This window comes from Zosterops lateralis, assembly GCF_965231275.1.
Source record: "Zosterops lateralis genome assembly, chromosome: 1".
NCBI classification, from domain to species: Eukaryota; Metazoa; Chordata; class Aves; order Passeriformes; family Zosteropidae; genus Zosterops; species Zosterops lateralis.
The window spans coordinates 61,651,455-61,673,985 of record NC_139762.1 but is presented as its reverse complement, the minus strand read 5'-3'; the positions used below and the strand labels follow the sequence as shown (position 1 = coordinate 61,673,985).

Genomic DNA, 22,531 nt, shown 5'->3' with positions numbered 1-22,531 from the left:
GGAGACAGCCTTGCAATAGAGAAACAAGATATCCACACTTGAAGACAGAGAAAATCTGGAACAGCTCCAGCGCAACGGAGTCGATCGTTACTGTTGTCTGGTTAATGAATCCTTTAATTCTTTATTAGTCTCAACTTCAAAAGGCTGGATGGATCCAGAGCAGGTATGAACAACAAAGGAAAAAAACAAACTGTAGTTCCTCCCTTTATTCTTTCAAATTCTGTAGAAGCAATAACTCAGCAGTGATGTTTAGATTGCAAATCTGAGTTTTACACAAAGTTAGCAATCAGGTCAAACCAGCCCACCAAGCACCCATGATGTTGATGCAAGAATAGCCAAACACAGTGGTTTCAAGATCTCCCAATTGGATTATGCTATAATCCAAGCCCTCAAAGTACATAAAAGGTCAGTTCCATCTGTCTTGAGCCTTTGCATCTTCTCCCATTTTTAACAGGGTGCCATTCAAACCTGAATGGCAAAACAGGTTTGCCATTTGTTTGAAATGGCAAACATTGGACTGGTACTGTACGAAGGGAAAACACAAATGCCTAGGGATTTGGAACCAACTTTTCAGTCATCTCCATCAACAGGCAGGGCCTTTTACAAAGGAAACTCATCTCTTCAACTTCCTAACCACTCTCAGAGGAAATCCATAAAATTTTTTGCTCAGTATTTTATTTGATCCAATTATTAACCATCTGCAAGTGGGCACTTCTAAGGGCAAATGCCAGTTGGCAAATCACAAAATAAAGGTCCCAAATACCTGGAGTTAAATAGGTGCATCTAAAAATCTCACCCTTTGGAGGACATGAGCCCGATGTCAATAACACTGACAGGAACAATTAGGAACAATTATCACTTTTTGTTCTGGGAGCAAACTGGCTTCATGGTGAAGGCTGGGGAGGGGAAAAAAAAAAAAAAAACAGCAAACTCAAACAAAAGTAGTAACTTGTCAAATCCCTGTAACAGGAAAGCCATGGAGCCACAGAGGATTTCCAAAAACAGAGGTAAATGTGTTGCTTGGTGCACTGAAAAAAATCCCACAAAAATCTTAAAAGGAGAAAAGAGAAAGTGCTTTTCCTAGCAAGAAATTCTTGAGATGGGAAACAGAAAATATGAGAGGAGACAAAACCTGACTATTCACCTTTAAACCAAATCATTACAAAGAGTCTTGGTCACTGCTTCTTGTAGTTGAAGGTAGGCTACCGATAACTCACTTCGGGAAGTTTCATTTCTGCTCACACTATAAACCTTGCATTTAAACCCTGTTTAAAAAGGGGACAATATACATTTTAGAGTTACTAGATCACACTCTAGGAAGAGACAGTTAAGTACAAACACATAGCCTCTTATTTTAGTGCTTTTAACCTTCTCCTTACAATTAAGTATCAGAAGGAAATATCCTGCATTCTGTTTTGACCACAAAAATACTTTGTTTTTCCTCTACTACATTTTTCCTCCCTTAGGCTTGCAGAAAATCTGATCTCACTTTCCAAAAATCTAGGAGGATATAACGAATTGACCATGCAGTCCTCTCCAAACTCCAATGGCAATTAAGTCCATTACCCAAACCAGACTGTCCTGTGTAAGTGAAATTTCTATTAATTCTGTAACTCTGACAATCACTATGAGCAGTCACACTGCTAACTTGCCCCTTGTTGGATGACAAGGTGCTACTGATAGCAATAGCAACCCCTCCATTCAAACCACTGTCTGTGGAGTACAACAGCACTTGGGTAGTATTTTGGAAAGGGGATGCCATAATAAAGCATTCCACTCTGCCAGAGATCAGACCCATCTTCCAGTGTGATGCCTTCCTCACAAAGAATAAAGCAAGAACTACAGAAATGCAGTAATTTGTTTTCCATGTTTGAAAGATTATTTTGCACATATAACCAAAGACACCTGGCAAACAGCATGTTTAAGTTCACTTTGCTGGAGACATTTCTACTTTGATGTTGAAAAACAGACCAGCTGTTATTACAGCATTTCATAACATCAAAAGTGTGATATTTAGAAGGGGTGTGTTAAGAATGAGAGATGGAATAGTCTTTATTCAGGTCTCAAAGATATCTGATACTTGCTGAAATTTCTCAAAATATTTTGATCTTCCAGACTATTTTTATGAACTATAAGGACAAATATTCTCTGCAGAGATCACTTAGCTCTACACAGGGAGGGGACAAGCACCTCCAAAAAGGAGGGCAGTATCATAGAGATCATGTCAAGTTTCCCACTGGTAGAATTCTGACTTAGGCTTCTATGAAGGAAAAGGATTTGGGTTACATCATCCATGCAGTTCCCCTTACTGTCCACAGCGGTATCGCTTCGCACAGAACTCAGTGCACTGAGAGCCCGCACAAGCAGGCGTTTGTAAAGGAAGCAGAATTGACTGTCACTTGCAGGATCCCCTGTATTTTCTGTTCATGGCCAGGCACTGCGGACTGCAATCAGCACAGATCAGAGGGGAGACAAATTAATTTACATTGGGGAAATACTGATGCCACTGCTGACATGTCATTTCTCCAGTACTATACAGAAACAACTTATTTCTCTGCCTTTGTGTTGTAGGAGTCCTGTGGAAGATTTGTGGGGGACAGAAACAAAGGCTTGAAAATAGAATTCCCTTCATGGGAGGGACAGAGACAGAAAAGCGTACATGCATGATTCATTTAAGATTATTGTCCTCCTCAGAAGCAGCAGTAAGTTGTCATAGCCTTGGAGTTTTTTGTGCAGTTGCTGAAAATGGAGTTGGTGAAGTAGAATATACAAAACTGACAGTATTTTGGCTTGTTGTGCTGTTTTCCTGGGTAAATTCTGTTTCCCTACTTACAGGGTCAAATATCCTTCCATGATTTAGACTGTAAACTTGAAACAGATGTTATTTCTGGATTACCTCTATGAAACCACTAGCAGAATAATCACTAGCAGGACACAAAATATAGTTATAGATTAAATCCTGAGTCATCAAAAATTTTAAAGGAAAACATTTAAGTCAAAAGTAAGCTTGAGAAGTCAAATCTACATCATAATGCTAAGTCACACTCCCATACACTTACCTTTGATAAATTTAATATGTGGACCTGATCCAAAACCAGCTTTAGTTCACTGTAAACAGCTCTCACATTGAGCTGTAATGACTCTGTGTGTTGAACAGATGTTTAAGCAATGATCATTTATGTGCAGCAATGTTCTGCCACTACCTGTACCTCATTAATTACTGCTCTCTCAGCAAGTGATGCCAAATGACAAAATTCCCTTGTATCTAAGATAGTCGGCACTAATTCCTACCTGTAATAGGAACAGCAGCAAAATCAAACAATCTGGAGCCTTTAGTCATTCTGGTGGTTCATTTAAACCAGAATGCCTTTAGGTTATTAGAATATGTGTCTCGTTTCCTCAGACTGCTCAGCAGTGAGGCAGCACACTAATTACAGTACCTTTAACTCCAAAAAATACTTTAAAAGCATAATTTGACATACCTCTGTGCAGGTGGAGTATCGCACAGTATTACATGTCAAACATGTCTAAAAGCAGAACTACAGCCAATAGGTCAGAGTATGGAGAGTATTTTAATGAGAGGAATGAAGTGTTCTTACCCAAACAAGAAGATTGACACACCAAGAAAAAACCGCAACAAAATTAATGAGCAAAAAAAACCAACATCAGAACGACCAGCTTTGCTTCTTCACAAAAGAGTCACTTGGATCAAGTACTTCTGGTATGAAAGATGGCATCTTGTACCATGTACCCTCCTTGGTTATGCATAGATTCATACTGATGAAGAGGGAACAGACTGACCTTATCACCACATTACTCCATCACTCCAGCTCTTCTGTCAGGTGTCCTCAAAAGGCTCCATTTAAACATATGTAAAGTTAGGAGAGAGATGCTTAAGTGAAAATTAACAGAAACAAGGAAGACAACAACTCCAGGAGGGTAAAATACAACAAAGCAGACACTTGAGTCCCTGCAAAGCCTTCTCTGAAAGTCCCTAGAACTCTAGGAAGTTCCCAGGGTGGGAACACCACAGCACTGCTTCTCTATCTCTTTCTAAGCCACCTACAGGGCTCAGGCACCTATCTGGAGTTTGGATCCTCGGTTTCCATAATCATTAAATACACCACTTCTCTATTTTTTTCTCACTAAGGAATTCTTAGATAACAGATACTGACCCCAGCTAGTCTTTTAAGATGTGATGAGTGCCCCAAATCCCAAACAGTTATTTCCACACCACCTCTCAAGAGCACAGCTGAGCTCCCACTCCACAACACTGTGTCCCTTCATCCACCACAGACAATGGATGGACACCACAGCACCAAAAAGGAAGCAGGACCAAGACAGCTCTCATTAGACATGACCCATCTCGAGTTCACCAGCCTCAAGCACTAACTGATCCTGAGATTACAGTCCAGTTTCTACATCTGCATTCTTGAGTAAATAACTTCAAAGTAGCATCACTAAGAATAGCATCAACACTGACCTGATTTTTCTCCCCCCACATTTAAAGGTTTAGTTTTTAAAAACTTGAAACACAACACAGTAAGTCAAGCACCTTTTCACTTTGTCTGTGTAACTCATAAGTATACAGTTGATTTATGCAAAACATAAAGAAGGAATACAGACAAATGTTTGTCTACCCAACCACCCTGCTAGCAGGTCTTTCTATGACTTCAATGTAAATTCTCTCCCCCAAATACCAATGGGAGTTGCCTGAAAGCAGGAATGGCAGGATCCTTACAGCAGTGTTTGTAAAGTCCCAATTCAAAAACACACTTAACTTTCAGGACAGATGAAAACCTTGAGCCTGCACATATTCATCAACTTAAAAACAAAACAATAGGCTTAAAGTGCAATCCGTCACTAGAATGGGAACTGGCACATCTAAAATAACTTGCCCCATTCTTGCTGCTGCAATGCCTGTGCAATTCTATTTTCAGTTCCTTCTCTATAGAAAAATGTCAGTGGTCTTTAAAAATACAAACCAATACAAACAGAGCAGTTTTGTTCTCATTATCCCAGTGATATCCCAGTAAGTGCACACAACAGAAAGAAACAAATATCAGTAAGAGGAAAAAAATGCCAACTTGACAGGTTATTCTAAGCCAAAAGAAAGCTGCTTTTTTCCCCACTGTAGAAACTGTCAGCACTGTGCTAAATTTAAGCACATTATCCTTGGAATTAGTGGCTTGATCAAAGACTAAACTTTTCAGACATCGCAACGGTATTATGTAACACTTTATTAGGGCCTTAAACAGAGAAAATCTGGAACATCCTGTATTTAAATGCTCAGTCATGTTCACAGCAACTTAAAACAAGGGCACTGTGAAAATTAGCGTATTGGGATGTGCTTAAAAAGTTTATGCATGGACATTGCTAGAGAAAAGGATAGATTTTATCTGTCTTAACACTCATCTCAATACTAGAGCTAGTCCATCTAAATTTCTTCTCATTTCAATGGGAAAAAAAGGCAATTCTAGGTTGCAATTCATCAAATCCTGAAGCATAACTCTAAAAGAGGTATTTCTACTATAAAAGTACTCTAGACAAGTAAGTTTAGATGCAGAAATGTACAGTGCAGACTTATAAACAGTATTTATACTACACGCACTAACTTTACCAGAAGCAAAAAGAAATCCCTGGATTGTGAAACTGGACTTCATTTAGTTGCAACAAGTGAAGTTTTCAAGAATGACCTGTAGATTCTCATGCTTCAACTTTTGGTTTAAAGCTTAAAGACACCATAAAAAGGAATCATGTTCCAGATGCTGGTATTCTGTACTAATTTCAAGAGCCTGAAACAGAACTGGGATAAAACAAAACACAAATCCAAAACCAACCAACGAAAAAAAACCACAGTGCCAGTCAAGAGAAAAGCAAACTAGAATATCTATATATCTGCTAGATATGTGTGGAAGAGTTTTAGGGTAACAATGCTCCCACGCAATGGGTGTAGTCAAACACCCTTGGTTTCCTGCTTCCCCCAGCAGGTGCTAGAAACCTCACTTCTTCCTCTCCTCTTCCTTGCCTAAGTAGTTTTTCTGTCTCAGAAATACAGGAATAGCACTTGCAGATGGAGTGAAGAACAACAAAACAAATGCTTTCAGACAAGCATAAAAACATAATATTGGGGTACATCAACATGGAAAGGTGAAGATCTATGCTGTTGTCTTATGTTGCAATCTAGCAAAATAAAGGGAGACCATACCCTCTCCAATAATGCTGTCAACAGAATTTGGTGAAAGAGGCACAGAAAGTATTCCCAGTCACCTTTCACAGGCAGAAAAGGACACACAAAACTTTTGAGAAGCTAGCAGTAAGGGCTAGGGAAAATGTGCAGTGAATCTACAGAAAATTTTTTTCTTTAGAATTAATTTTCAGTCAGCTCAACTAGATGCACAATAGAGAGGGTTTTCACATGGGGAAATAAAGAAGCACAGCACAAGGGTAGGAAATCTATGCACAGCTACATTTTTTGGCAGTAAACCTTAGTCAGAACTATTTAATTGGGAAAACCAGTTTATATTTAGACAATTGTATTTGCAAACATAAGGGATAGTAAAACTCCCTCTTTTTGCTTCCAAAAACAATGAAAACTTTATATTTTCCAGCAGCTTGCCGACTCACACATTTTCCCTAAGGCACTTGATTCTGCTGGCCAGCAGATTTTCTAGATAGCTATTTTCTTCATTTTTAGCTTACTTCCAAAGAGCTGTGTATGTGCTGCCTTTTTTTTTTTTTTAACTCAAACACAATTATCTTCATTTAATTCCTTTGCTATTACAGTGACCATGTAGAATCAGCAAACCTCTGTTAACTGCCAGCTCCAGATGTTCACTTTCACAACCACATAATATTGGTCCTTCCTATCGTTCTACAATTTAAAAGTAAAATTTTTGCTCTGTGCCTTTCAATATGTAACATCCTTATCTAGCCTTCATTTATGTGGGCTGCAGACTTATTTTTAATCCCTTCAGAACCATGGCAGGAAGAGAAGACAGCAACAAAACGTGTACAGTGACAATATCCTGTTGTGGCTTTTTTTCTCCTTCCTTATTTCTGCTCAGAATTTGCAGCATACTTTCTTCATGATCATTTATTTTGGATCGTGAACCATGCAAAAAGAGAAGAACATAACCCCAGCTGTTTAGTTATGCCTGTTACAAGCACCTTACATCTACAGCAAATATCTCTGAAAGCTGAACTTTGGAGCATGTCTAATTTTAGGCACTCCGCTTCAGACACTATTGCAAACAAGTAACTTGGAGATGACAAGTGCCCAGGACTTGGAACAAGTCAAACATCTCAACAACCACTAAATTAACATATTTGGAAATCATCAGTACCTTTCAAAAAAGTCATGCTCTGAAGGAATTTGAGGGGTTGCTCCCTCAAATTGAACAAACAAATAACAAAACCCAAAAAAGCCTACATTTCCTAGTTTTCAAACTTAGCAACCAAATCAAAACAAAAACTAACAGGAAAACACACAGCATGAAAAAGCGTCAGTTGGTGAATGAAGAAATGCAAGCAACCAAAAAAAAAAAAGAGAGATTTGGCTATAAATTAATTTTATTTGCACTATACTGCATTTGAGGAAAAAAAATTATTTCCTCACCTCATTAAAGCCTTCTTTAAATATCCCTCCACTGAAGCTCTATAATTCTATTTGCATGCACAACAGCAGAACTTTGGTTTATAACACTGATATTTTCCAAAGATAACTGCGATATGAGGAGGAAAAAACTCACTCACATTTGCTTAATCATGGTATTTTTGTATTCTTGCCACGCCTATGAGTCAGCAATAGCAGAAACTTAACTTGCTTTTCTTAGGCAACAGGAATAAGTCTCACATTTTCCTCTTCAAAAGTTAGGGAAAAAAGAGAAGAATGGTCTTACATTTTAAAATTATTACAGTGATGCTCCTACTGTGCAGTGACAGGCAACTTTTTATCCAAGAAACAAAGTACAGCAACAAAATTCCAAAACCTCCAAGTGAACTCTTCTCAAAATACCCTAAGAATTTGAACATAGCCAGGGAAAAGAAATTCTACAATCCTTTAAGTTGCATAAACAATTATAATTTCCCATTCAAGCAAGCGCTTTACACATAAAGCCTAAAAAAACATGCTTTGAAAGAACGAGGACATTGCACGATCTGCCCAGCTGGCTTACAAAATGTATTTCCACCTCCCTATCACAAGGTTTTATAGCACTAACATCTGGATATCTCAGAGGCACCTTGAGAAAGCATTCCAGGTTTGATTTTTAGCAAACTTCGCTATCTCAAAATGCACATGGTGTGTTTCCCACTGTTACTGCAGCACTACAGTGCAGATTCAGATTTGGAGAGCATTTCAGTTTCTCTGATGCTGGGAGGCACCCAAGCACGGAGTTTGTATGGGACAAGGGGGAGGAAACTCAGGAGCTGGAGGTGATCAGTGACCTGCGTCCCCAAAAACCACCAGAAGCTTTTCCAGGGCACAAGCCACTACCTCCACCTGTCAGCAAATAAATGAGGCCACCATCTCGTAGACAGAAATTCTCCAAGCAATTGCAAAAATATGATCCTAGACACAGAAAACAGGCACACTTGCCATTTAGAGTCTTCTAAAACTGGACAGGTACGTCATCCTTATTAGTAACTACGCTCAAAAATTGAAGTGGCACAGGAAAAGGAAAGGGAGAAGGCAGATACAGAATCTATTTTCTCCTGATAGTCATTTAAACCCTAACTCGACTGTATCTAGGCAAAAAAAAAAACCTGAACCAGGAAGCCCAACTGAGACACCTAGGCAACTGAGGTAATGGTGCACATAAAAATGTATGCCCGATAAACAGATAGATAACAGACTACAGATCAGGATGTCAGAACCCTATCAAAGGATGAAGGCAGACTTCAGCAGACACCTGCTGGCATAGTCTATTCAAAGAATATATGCAGATCACAAAACTATCAAATACAGCATTAAAGATATGCAGCATGAACTGAACAGAGGGGAAGTGCTCAGCATATGGACAAAAATCCCTCAGCAGTTAAAAATCAGAACAGAAAAGTAAGAGGATAACCCAACAGGGGAATACATTGCAAATCATATAAGAAGCCAGTTACTTTTTATATAAACTAATAAACAGAAGGACAGCTGGGGCTGCCTGGAAGGGGGATGCTGGAAAAGTGACCTCTCCTGGGTGTTGGCTGATCTTCCCTGCAGAGACCTGGTGCTTCCTGCTATTATCACCATGTAAAGAAACCCAAGTAATAAACCCAGCACGGAGTCAAGGTCTGGGTGGGGATGATGACTCTGGCAGAACCACTCACCCATAATGGAAGCAGCCATACTTCGGACTGTCAGCAGTGCTTTGGGATCCTAAAGGCATCAGCAACACCAGGGGCAGGGCTGACAGAAACCAGTGCCTGCAGAGGGAACAAGCCCTAAGAGGAGCCAGAAAAAGAACAGGTATTTCCAAAAGCATTTTCTTTTAAGCTAGCCTAGAAACAGTTTTTTTCATACAAATGTCCAAGTCCACTCTGGCTCTGGTCAAGTTCTTGGCCTTAGCAGCCTCCTGTAGAAAGGGTTTCTCAGCCAGGTCTGAACTACATGAAAAACACCTTAATTTTAGGCACTGTTGAGTTTGCAGCCTATCACCTGCTTCTCTGAACATGAAGAAACAGTGGGAGACAGAAGGGAATAAATCCCTTCTTCACTTGACCAGAAAGATTGTGAACTCCCCATCCCTGGAGGTGTCCAAGGCCACCTGGGGCTTTGAGTAACATGGCCTAGGGGAAGGTTCCCTGGAATAAGGGTTGAAGCTAAATGATCTTTCAACACATTCTATCACTCTAAGGCCTAGATTGATTTCTTTCATGCTGCTCACATACACTTTCACCATGATCCTTCTTTAAAGTCACATTTCTAAAGCAAACCTCTCAGTTCCTTCACTTTGCTTTAGCAGGTTTAAGAAAATAAGCTTACTCTGTATTTTTTTCTCTTTTATCCAGCTCAAATTTTCATTCTGGTTTATGGCAAAGAACAGCTACAGTCACCTTTTCATTGACAAAACCAACCACAATGGAACAGAAATATAGTTATGTCACTCTGCCCTGATCACTCTTTGTTCTAATCCTCACTTTATTTACTGATTAGCATCAGCAGAACACTTCTGCAACTTTCTTCTTCCAAACTGTTGAGCCCATTTTTCTCTCTGTGATGTTAGGTTTGCAAATTGGGAAATAACACCCTATCAGAGAAGTGACAATAAAGGTAACACAAAACTAAAATTATATTCTCTGAACAAAAAACAAACAAGTGTTTTCTCTCTCATGTGTCTATCATATTTCACAGTGTCTCACAGCAACAGGCCTACACTTCCAGCATACTTGTACAAAGTAGGGAAAACCCACCCATACTCTGAGTGCAGTGTTATTGTTGCTGTGGCAACTACAGACCACAATTTTTTGCCTCTAGAGAATTAGCATGAACACAAACATACACACCAAGGCATAGACAGCTGTGGGTCCTAACAGTGCCTACAACTCACTGTGGATGCCTAAAGCTTCCATTAAAAACTGAATTTAATTTTTTAAAAAATGAACTTTAACTTCTCAGTCTCTGTCTCCATTTGTCTACACTTAGTTTTCCCCTTCAATCCAGCATAGTTGGCAAAATATCCTGAGAAGCTCTGACACATAAGAAGTGTAAATGTCAGACTACTTAAACTCCACTTGTGAGTGAACAGAGTAATTATAAAACTCTCTCTAAAACAGATAAATTATTGATCTATCAGGTGGAATTTGCTGGTATAAATACTTAAAGCAAACCATAGGAGTCAGGGATTTGAACATGCCCTCCATGTGTGTGCACGTGAGATAAACAGTCAATACTGTACTCTCTTTAACACTACCTCACACTGTTGAAAGGAAAAAAAAAAAAAGGTACTTTCACCAGTTTATAATGTCATTTAAGCCAGATGTAAGAGTTAAAAATTAAAACTTTTCTACCCAGTGGTCTTTTAAAAAGAAAAAGTTTTACTTAAAACCAATACATGAGCATGAAAACAAGCACAGGAGTTATTCAAGAAATGTTGAAAGAGGGGGTCCTCAACTGTTTTAGGTTTTGCCTTGTCATTTTGCCTTCCCCATTCCTGCCCTATCTGCATACCAGGGCCAAATTGCACTTGAACAAGAAACCACAAATGAAGAAATTGCTCAAGTCCAATTAGAGCTTTGTCACAAGACCAGGGCCTATGGAAGCAGCAAACACTCACCCAGTTCATGACAGTCAGCATTTGAAGTCTGTTTCTTGGCCTGAAATTGTTATTTAGTTTTTCTAGTATTCTGCACATAATCCAAAGAAATTGAGTATTTTCTTGCCTCTTTTCCATCCCAGAAGTCCCCAGCCTGACACACTCACTGAAATTGAAGACCACAGAATATAATCCCTCACTGATCAAAAATTTTAAACTTGCTATTCCATAGGGTTGCCAGGTCTTTGTCTGGGATTTAGCAGCACTCAGGTCTATTTACTTTTTGCTTAAATCATCTAGGTAGGCAGCTCACATGCTTTGAGGCTGCTTTCCACTCACTACACTGCAGGGTGTGACAGGAGGGGACAGGCAAAATTCTCATTATCCAGCCAGTCTGCCACCACGTAAATGTTGAGTGTGCTCAAATTTCACAAGGACAAAGCAACTAGGAAGAGGAAAATGAAGAATTGTTCTGATATTCAGTATTTGTTTTGTGTCAGACCAGATAGCATGGCAACACTCATGCTACAGACTGCCTCATTACCTTTCTTAAAAGTTTTCAGATCAATGAGTACCATTTCCTGTTGAAGAAAAAAATTAAAATAATTCCTGGCTGGAAAATCTGTCCATTTAATACTTTGGATTTTGGTTTTTAAAATTGTCTTCTATTTGGGTATTTTATTAACACTTAGAGGAATGATTAAGAGCAAATTCTTTGGAAATTTGTAAATTTTTCAACATATTTTATTCAAAAATATGTTTACGAAGTGTTTTTTTGAAAAAATTTTTAAGCCTGGAATTTTCTTATCATGAGGAAAGCCTGAAACACAAGAGAAAAAATATTTCTAATCAAATCCATTAAGGATACAACATACTATAAATAGACCCCATCCAAAAAACTTCAAAAAAAAACCCATTTATGTCAGTATGTGTGCTTCTGTTTTTACATCTGTGCTCACCTGTGATTTTGCAGAAGCTGTTTAAAAATACTTTAGTCCGGGAAAAAAAAAAAAGGACTGGTGCAAATAAATATTTCCAATCAAGGTCATAAGGAGGGAGAGTGATGCAATGTTGCCCTGGGAAAGGACCACCCAAAGGGTTTTTTCCCTTGGCTGTTTGTGTCCATGGGCTGTTGTCTCTGCTGGCACAGGCTGCCTGCCTGAGCCCTGTGCAGAGCGGGCTGGATTCCACCTATTCAAAGTGACCAAACAAGCCTGACCAGTGCTGCGCTCCCCAGGAACCTCCAAATGAAGGTCAGAGAATTCCACTATGTCCATCTTAACAAGGGCTGAGGTGGAGCAAAAATGGGTCTGAAGAGCAAAGCAGCTGAGGGCGAGGTGCCTCATTCCTGTGCATCATTGTCTGGAGGGTTTCAGTTCAGAGGGGCTGACCTCAAGTTGAGCTGTGTGACCCCCAACACTGCAGGTCCTTGGGAAGCACCCTTTGGCTTCACATTCTCAGAAGGGAACCCTGTGCAGATGCTCCAGGCCCACTTTGTGTCCAAAATGTGCCAAATGGGGACAGTCAAGGGATTCTTTCCCAAAGCACGCTCCTGGCCCAAACTACATATTAACATAAACGCTCTCACCACTATTAGTAAACTAACTGTAGGAATTTTTGCATCAGGCTGTACTTTTAAGAGCAGACCTGAGTTTCTGCAAGATCTCCTTAATGACCCTCACTAGACTATCCAGAAGAATCCAGGAGGTGAAGTTTGGTACTGTCAAAATTATCTGTAACTATTAAGTCACGCAGAGAGGGATTTTTTCACTCCAAAGTGAAATGTGGCCCATTGACATGTTTTAAAAATCATGTTCCTGGTTACTTGACTTTGGACAAGTACAAAAGGTTGGATTCCTGCAGTGATGCCAGGCCCAGTGCTGCAGCCTCCCCTGCCCAGGGACTAGCAGCACCACTTTGCAGTTTGGCAAGCCTGCCTCCAGCGCTGCCCGTCCTTGTGAACTGTAACAGGAGCCAAGGAGCAGCCAGAGTATTAAATACCGTGCCAGGCTGGCAAATGCACAGCAAGTCCCTGAGCATCAGGGGCTCCCCCGAAAACACAGAGCTAGCTCTGTGCCCTAGGCTGGAGCCCAAGAGTCTTCATCACTGCTTCAGATTTTCTCAAAATAGCTGCAGAGCACCACTAAATCAGTGCTGGCGTAATTAATGCAGAGAAGGTTTTGGGGAACTTTATGCAGCCCGTCAACGTTTATTTTTCCAGATCTTGTTTAACACAGATGAGAAGGAAAGTGCTTAAAAGGGGGAAAATTGTAAGCAGCTGATTCCAGTTGCACTTTTGTCCCTTGCCAAATTAAAAACTTAATAGGACAGGCTTTGTTTTCAAGGCATGAGGGATGTGGAAATATTTACAGTAGTAGTATCAAGACATCAGCCATAAGGTACAAGACTACAGTGCCAAACACAGTGAGAACATGTTGGAAAAAAGGCAGCACACGTTTCCAAAGCAGGAGAGAACGTGTATTTATTGCAATTGTTAGTGATAGCTGACCTGAACAGAAAAAAATGCTTTGGAGATGGCCTAAATCTTTGGAAGAAAGTACCATACCTCTGCCCCAGGACTGTCCAGGAGGATACAGAATCCTGGACCTTGCACAAGTGACTGAAACAAGTCAGAGACTGGATATCCCGTAAATGCACTATGGACTGCCCTGTTCAGAAGCACCTGTGTAACTGGGGACCCAAACAAGGGTCAGCAAGATTCCTCCTCTGTTCTTTACATCATGCCTTGTCCTTCATGGCATTGTAATAAAAAGCTAATGGTTTCCTTTAAGGAAAACAGCTTTACAAAATCTAGGTACTTAAAAGTCAGAAAACATCAAAATTTAAGTTGGTTTTGGCCATGTAAGTAATATTTCTCCATAAATGTGTTTAATTCAAATTTCATTTTTTCTTATTGCTCCTCAAATAAAAATTTACTTTTTTTTTTTGCAGTTGAATGTGTTAGGGAGGGAGGCATTTAATGTAACAAATAGTGCTGCAATTCAAAATGCAGATGCAGAATTTTCAATTGTAAAATGATGGCATTAAGAAATTGAAATGTAGCATAGTTCGTACCAACCATGGCAGTTGTTGCCAGTGCCTCAGAGCAGCTTTTTTCAGTTAAAAACCTGATACTAACCCCACTTGAATCTTTAATGAACTTCCATCTTCAGTTATCTCACTTTGGTCTGTAACAAATTACCTTTCTTTCCTCAACATTTCATTTCCTAATGTCTCTACTGACAACCATTAAAGGATCCTCAAAGTTCACAGACTCAAGTCTGTTAAGTTTCTAAAAAGCTATTTTATTATTTGACTTTACACCATTCAAAGTGGATTAGAAAAGTCATGCAAAGAGGCTTGGGACAAACAGATCTTCCAATTAGCTAAATCATAAAGCAGAGAAGTAAAACTGGAGTCAGACAGAAAAAAAAAATAAATAAAAGAAAAGAAAAATGTTAAGAAAAAAAAGTTAACAAAACCATCCCTAATTTCGGTATCAGAATACATGTTGATCTTTGTAAAAGTTAAAAAAGATACATATACTTTTTTCTTTTTTCTTCTTTTAAACCAGTTCACCAGTATGCTTTGTGAAGAGAGTTATTCAAACTTAAGGAATGGTAGAAAGACATCTTTAATACTCCAACTATCCCAAGATTCAGAGGCATGTCCCAGAATCCATCCACAGTTATTTTTTTATTTAAACTGCTGCCAAAATATAAATATGCAGATGACCTACAATGAAAGAATTAAAATGAATTTTTTTTCATTCCAACCAGCAGACAAAGCCAAAATTAAGTTCAAGTGAACTTTTTTCCTCTTTGGGGAAACATGGCTGGCCTCATCAATGGAAATACCAATATTAAAAGCCCTCTGGTATAAACATGAGAAGATGCTCATACAGTTTTTTGAGGGAATTTCCTCTGAGCTTATTTCCCTCAAAGTTAAGAACCTTGGTGCTGTCTGGCAATAGGCCAGGGTAACAAGGGCTGTCAAAATGTCAGGTTTGTTGTACAGCAGTTGACCATTAGCGCCAGGGTTGCTACTTCTAAAGCAATAGATAACCTGGCATATCAAGGGTACTACAAAATAATCTTGAGAAGTGAAACTTTTTAATCATGTGTCTTAACCCTCTAAGCACTAATTACTTCTAGAGATGCCTAGAGCTTAGGAAGGCATGGTAAAACTGCAAATGAATAAACAATGCCATTAAATTTCCTTTTAATATATCTTGAAATAGTATATTTATTTCTTCACAGTATTTTTACATGGACACACTTTGTTTACATAAATCACACTATTAAGAGTTTAATGTCTAATTTCCCATATCTCACTGATTTTTGGTTAAGGACTATATCCCAAAATTCATGATTTTGGGCATATATAACAAAAAAGCATGTATACTTTTGGCTTATATACTTTGCCAAAAGTCACTGTATAAGCAAACTGGAGAGATGACATTTCAGCATCAATGATTTGGAGAATACGTGATATGGAAATAAAAAACACCCCAAAATTCTTTTGCAAATGCTGCTGAAGGTATATCATTGACCTAGACAGATATTTTTAGAACACAAGTCAGCTAAACTTCAAAGTCTGCTTTCCTGAGATATGAGAATTAATTGAACACAGAGAGTCTTTTCATCCTCTTTCAAGATCATTAATCTTGTTACCACATATAGCACTTCTTAAAAAAAAATATTTCAATACTAAATTCAAAGATCAATCATCCACTGAAGAGACATGCAAATACATGCTGACACATCAGGATTGTTTTGGCATCTAAAGCTGAAAACACCTCTATGTCCTTGTGCAGTGCACTGTCTCCTAAACAAAATGTGAGTGGTCTGCCAGGTACACAGTGCAGATAGGAACTCCATCCTCTGTAATTCTGGGCTGTTTTTAAACCCAAGTTGCAATTTTTTACTTCAGAAAACCACCAATGTGAAAAACAACATTTTCATAGTCACCCATGTTTCCCATAGTGAGTGATACAACAGCTGCTTCTGAGATGACAGAACATTTTCCAAGTACCATCACCACAGCTTTTCTGCCCCAGCAACGAAAGGGTAACGATTACAACCTTTATTTCTCAGACCTTCAGCTCAAATTTTTTTTCTGGTCTTTTACATAAAGTGAACTCTCTCATAGCACAGTTCTCATGGAAAACCATCTCTATAAAAGAAGGGACAAGTCCTCTGTTCATTTAACACAGACACATATGGCTTTCACGTACCACAGTGACCTGGAGGTCTAAACTCTACCTTTGTCTCTAGCTCTCCAGGCACTTCCCAGCATTTTGGAAGGTTCAGGGCCAGCCATGGGTAACTGCCAGGTGCATGGAACAGAGGGAGACTGGGGCTGTCAGCATCCAACAGGCTGAGAACAATGATGTGGACACAGAGTGGCAAACAGAGATACCTCCCCTGCTGCAGCCTGGGCACCAAGCAGAAGGCACAGAGAGCACTGCAGTAAGGGGCTCATGTAAAACCATGAATCCCTGCTCCACATGGGATTCAGATCTGGCAAAGTTGTCTTTCATACACAGAGCTCCATTCTGCACAGAGGAGCAAGTGATTGAGCTTCTTCCCACTTCAGCAAAACACTCTCATTCTTATGAGAAAGGTAAGCAATCCACCTGGCAGAAGAGCTGTGTGAAAGTTTTTATTTTGCTTCTGAGGGGCCTTAGCACTGGAGGTCAGAGTTGAGACAGCTCATGTCATTTGAGGGAACAGTGGTGGCAGAGTGCTTCCATGCATACCCACAGTCTGGGTACATCCTATTCCAGGACAGCAGAAATCCCTCATGCTTGGCATAGTGAATGCTGCAGTGGGGCAAGAGGAGTGGGGGAAATTTTTAAAACGTATTGATGGCATAATCTCACAGGGACAATTAAATAGGGGGATTTTCAGGTGAGGGAAAGTCTATTTCATTGCAGCTATGCAATGGGGTTCTGTGATGAACCCCAAAAAAGAGGGGGTTCCTCCTGGCCCCCCGTGCCACTGGAGCCAGCAGGGTCATGGACAGGGACAGCACCTACACCTGCACACACACTCACACAGCCCAGGCACGCTGCTGAGCCCAGAGCATGTGGCCCCTGCCTTACTGCCAAGGGCTAGAGACACAAATCACCAAACACAGACGTGCCCACCACCAGTACCCATGAGAGCAGAGCCCAGGGACAAACACAGCACAGAAACAGATGCAGTAAAGAGTCCTCAGGCCCAGAAGAGCACGAGAAGAATCTTCACCACTGACAACACCATCTTTGTATCACCTCAGCTGAATGGGAGGGCGAGATCTCGAAAGCTTTGAAAGAAAAACAGCAGCCTGTCAAGACTTTGCTGTTTGGGAACTGAGTCAGCCTAACACTGTACGAACACTGTGGCACCACAAACAAGCTGGAACAGTAAATGTTTGCTACTCCTGGTTTCTTTGGTATCCCTTTATTCATCAGTCACGGCATGGAATGGCTCAAAAAAGAAGTTATCACTATTCACATGCCTTCTCCTAAACTAATAACTCACAGTAATTATAGGCCTTTATTGTTTGACTGTTTTAGTGTTGAGAAACTTATCTCTCTTCTTGCATCAAAACCTGTTTTCTGTCAAAAAAAGGGAAAAACTGGCATGGTTAGATGCAGGAGTTTAATCTACAAAATGACATATTCCTTACTCAACTTCAAAAACAAACAGTAGTAAAAAATGACACATAGCACCACTCACTCTGCAAACAGAAGAAAGCAAATAAATCCCAATCTTCTGTTGATATTTTACCAAGCACACCTCTGCTGCCTTGGTTTCTTAGAGCACAGCTCAACTTCCTAGTAGCTTGGTGGAGTCTTTTTCTGGTCTGCACAAACTTCCAGAGTTAACTTCCTTGTGGCTGAAAGAATGCAGGAAGGCAGCAGGTGCACAGAGGCTTGAGAGTCAATAAAAGGCAGAGGGTGGGGGAGAGCAACATTTTTCTGCCTGTTAGGGATAAAGTTAACTAAGACACTATAAACCACTAGAAAACACCACTATAGACCAAAATCTACCATGCTGTTAAGGATTTAATTCAAAGCTGCCCTCCCAGAAGACCACTCTGTGTGTGTCTGTGTGCTCTGCCCATCTCCATATATGCACTTTGCAACTCCATCAGGCACTTGGGCTAGGCTGGAAGTGACTTCTGGGCTTCTACAGTCCTGCAGTCCCCAAAGCAGTGCCTGAACATAAGGATTCCCCACAGGGCACCCCGCAGTTCCCAGAGATGGACCAGCACCCCGCTCCTGAATCATTCCCAACGCTGCCGCAGCCAGCTCAGCGCCGTGACCGACAGCATCCAGCAGCATCCAGCGGCGACTTCTTGCGAGAGCAGGAAAAGCGCCGGGCATCGCCGGGAAAAGCGAAAGGCTTCCCTCCCCGGTGACAGCAGCCCGCTCCCCGCCCGACCCCGCTCCCACCGCGGGCTCCCGAGGCCCCGGGGACGGCGACGGCCCGGGATCCACGCCCAGGATGCCGCCCGGGCCCGCAGCCTCACCTGGTCCAGCGGGATGCCCAGCAGGGCGCTCAGCGGGTGCAGCAGGGTGGAGCCGGTGGTGCGGTGCGGGGCTCCGGGCGGCCCGGCCATGCCGCATCCCCCCGGCACCTGCGCGCCCCTCCCGCCGCTCCCTCCGCTCCGCGCCCGCTCCGCGCCAGCCCCGGGGCCCTCCGTGGGGCGGGGCCGCCGCCGACGGCCGGGGCGGGGCGGGGAGGGCTCCGGGGGCGGGGAGCGGGGAGCCCTCGCCATCCCCCGGGCCGCTTCTGCCGCCGCCCGCCGCCCGCGGGGCTGGGCCGGGTGCGCCCGGACAGACAGCCCATGTTCCCCCCGGACAGACAGCCCATGTTGCCCCCGGGCAGACAGCCCGTGTTCCCCCCGGCAGAGTCTCCTGCCCAAAGCACACACTCGTCCGGCACCCGCAGAGACAAGTGCCCGCCCTCACTGCCCCAAGCGCGGGAGAGCTGGGCTGCCACAGCCAAAACAGCCCCAGGAAGATGTATTTATTTACTTACTTCTTAATTTACACAGAGACCCTTCACAGAGGAAAAAAAAAAAGGGGGAAAATGAGTGCTAGGCTTTAAGTGATATGTTTATGCTGCAAGTGAAATATGGGCATTAAAAAGATGCTTCTGCCAAGCTCATCTTATCTGCAGGAGTGTTGTTACGCCCCAAGCGCGGGAGAGCTGGGCTGTCACAGCCAAAACAGCCCCAGGAAGATGCATTTATTTACTTACTTATTAATGTACACAGAGACCCTTCATAGGGGGAAAAGGGGATAATGAGTACTAGGCTTTAAGTGATGTGTTTATGCTGCAAGTGAAATATGGGCATTAAAAAGGTGCTTCAGCCAAGCTCATCTTATCTGCAGGAGTGTTGTTACGCCTGCCCCGGACAAAGCGGTGTTGTGTTGCAGGGAGAGCTCGGCCAGCGCTGCAAGTTCTCTGCTCAGCTCACAGCTGCTGGCACGCTCACAACCTGGAATATCCCACAGGCTCCTTGCGGGCCTGGTTACACACACTTCAATAGGCCCGTCGTTTTCTTTTCTTCAAGTAATTGCCAACTGTGGGAGCTGAAACTGTAATAGTGGCTTAGATGGTATTGTGCCATGTTCAAATGCCCTGCTTATGCTGAGCAAGGGAGTGCTGGGGTGGAAAACCCAGGCAATGGCTGTTTAGGAGATTTACAGAAACAACATTCTTTTAGTTTCATTTCAGTTGTGCCAGATCGAATGTATGAGAAAATATACACATACATACATTCACACATGTACTTTAAGTGGAGAAAGTAAGAAGTTTGGAAGAACTGGAAAGCCATGCATGAGAGTTCCCAACGTTTTCCATTATAAGTTGCTCTTTCCAGTTTGAAATTTGCCAGCCTGAAACTATCTGGATGGAACTTTCCATGGGCTGTGTCTGCCGCAAGCAGGCTGCTTGTGGAGCTCTGGCTGAAAACATTGATCTGCTTTTGGGAACAGAATAAAAGTGATTTATGACACACTCAGTACAGATAATATCAAAGCTTTATTCACTGTGGAAATCTAGTACCTCTGGGACGGTGACTTCAAGTTTAGACATGGTAGTTTTTTTGGAATCAAGGAAATGCCTTTTGCTGTGGTTGTGAAACTGCCCAAGAGTCATCAGCTGCCAGAGTTCTGGGGGGAAAGCCACACATAGTCCATGTGGATGCTCAGGGGGTCAGCACGTAATATTTCTGAAGACCATAAACATTCTTTTCCCCTTCATATTTCCTCGATGTGACTGGACTCCACCTATTTCTGCCACCAGAGGAGCAGGATGGGATATTGCACAGCTCCAGGGACAGGAACTGTGTGTCCCTCTGTATTCAGTGCTCAGCCATCTGGGCTTTGTGCAGTGGTGAAAACAGCTGATCCGGAAAACAGCTGGAAGGAGGGAAAGACAGATGGAGAAAGTCAGGCACAAGAGCTCAAGAAGCAAGGAGGTGGCAAGTCTGAAGTGGGTTAGCACAAGAAGCCCAGTGAAGGGAACTAGAGCAAAGCTGGCTACAGATACAAAGGAATAGAGCAATCCTTTTACCTTGTAATGTAGCCATCAGGACTTCCAAGCTGGAAATTTCATCTGGAATATCATGTTTAATAGCCACTCATAGGCCTATCTTACATTTCTAATATATTTTGAATTAACTCATCTTTTTGACCTCCACAGTATCCCATGGGTTCTGCTGTTTAATTATGTGCTGCATGAAAAAGTACTTCCCTTGGTTTGTTTTAAAGCAGCTGCCTCATAATTTCATTGAGGGCTGTCTTGTTCTTGTGTTCTGAGAAATAAACAAGTAATCACTGCTTAATCACCTCCCCCATGCTTTTCATAACTTCCTATACCCTGAGATGCCTCTTGCCCTCACTGAGGACTTCAGTTAATCTCTCATTACATGGAAGTTATTGGTATCTTTGTCCTTCCTTTTCACTCTTTTCTGTTTTCTTTGAAAGGAAGAGACTGAAGTTTTGTGGCAATGAAATATGTTCTTCTTCATTCCTTTACCAAGAATCTCTAACATCATCCCCAGTGGCTTCAAAGTCTATTTTCTCAGAGGTAGTAGGTAATTTACAGCCTAATGTGTATGTATAACCCCATTTATTTTTTCCTGCTTACATTTACCAATATGAAATGTTAACACTCTTTAAATGGCACCACACACAACATTTTTAAATCTGTTGCAGCTCAATAACAAAGCTCTGAATATACTGAATTATTTCATATCCTTGCTAACTTATCTTCTTATCACCCTTTACAAAAACTTAAGGTGTTCAACAGTACAGATTTCTTTGCATTAACTTCCAATTCAACATTTATTCTCATCCTTTATTTATTTCATTTTAAGCAGCTCGTAAAGCAGGGAGAAGTATTTCCTGTGATTCTGTGACTATTTAATGTCTTGGGGTGTGAAACCTTACCCCTTCTAGTGTCTGGAAATACAAATACACATTCTTGACAGGATCACTCTTAGTGTTTAGAAAACACAAATAGATTTGTGATGTATAACTTCTGTACAATGACTATAGTTTCCTCATTATATCATAGTTTTCTGTGTGTCTTCCATGCTTAAAAGACTCACAGACATCAATAAGAGTAATAGAGTAAAGCTTACTCTAAATTCTAGTAAGTCCAATATTATAATTTTCTTTCATGGAAATATGAAATCCCTGTGAGTGTTACTTAACTTTTAAAATGTTTCCCCCTCTGTTTCCTCATAAGAAAGACGGGATAAATTTCTTCAGAAAAGCAAATCAGACTGTTTGGGAATAGAGATATAACCGTTTTATCATTCGTCTTAAAACACTGACAACATGAATTTTATATCAGGTTCCTTTTTTTAGGGTAATCAACTGTCAATAAGTAACAAATAATTCTGAATTAAAAATAGAAATCAGGTAAGAAATATCAGGTGGTCTTGCTAATAGCTTTTCTGTCTGAATTCAGTGTTTGATGGCTTAAGTCAGTTTTACTTGATAAATACATTATTTTGTTAAGCTTATATAATGTTCTTAAACTTACATGCAGCTGTGAGCTTTTAAAGACTTTTTTTCTTGTTTTGGTGTTTTTTTTAAGTAATTTGCTGTTAAAGAGAACTAGCATACAGATATTTCTGTATTGTCTTTTGTATCAAGGCCTGTTTTATAGTAAATCTATTTTTGGGTGATGAACTTTACAAACCTGGCAATTTTGCAGCTGATAGGATTCTCCCATGACTAAAACTTGGAAAAATCCCAAAAAGATTTGGTAGCA

At 41.1% G+C, this 22,531-nt stretch overlaps 1 protein-coding gene across 1 annotated transcript in view; it reads right to left on the bottom strand.

The window, feature by feature from the left end:
- MBOAT1 (membrane bound glycerophospholipid O-acyltransferase 1) overlaps window positions 1-18,865 on the bottom strand; it is a 56,743-nt gene extending 37,878 nt beyond the window's left edge. Inside the window, exon 1 of the mRNA XM_083884329.1 lies at window positions 18,768-18,865. Within this exon, the coding sequence (XP_083740455.1) occupies window positions 18,768-18,857 (90 nt within the window). The 5' untranslated portion in view covers window positions 18,858-18,865. The remainder of the gene's footprint in view (window positions 1-18,767) is intronic.
- Between the last annotated feature and the right edge of the window lie 3,666 nt (window positions 18,866-22,531).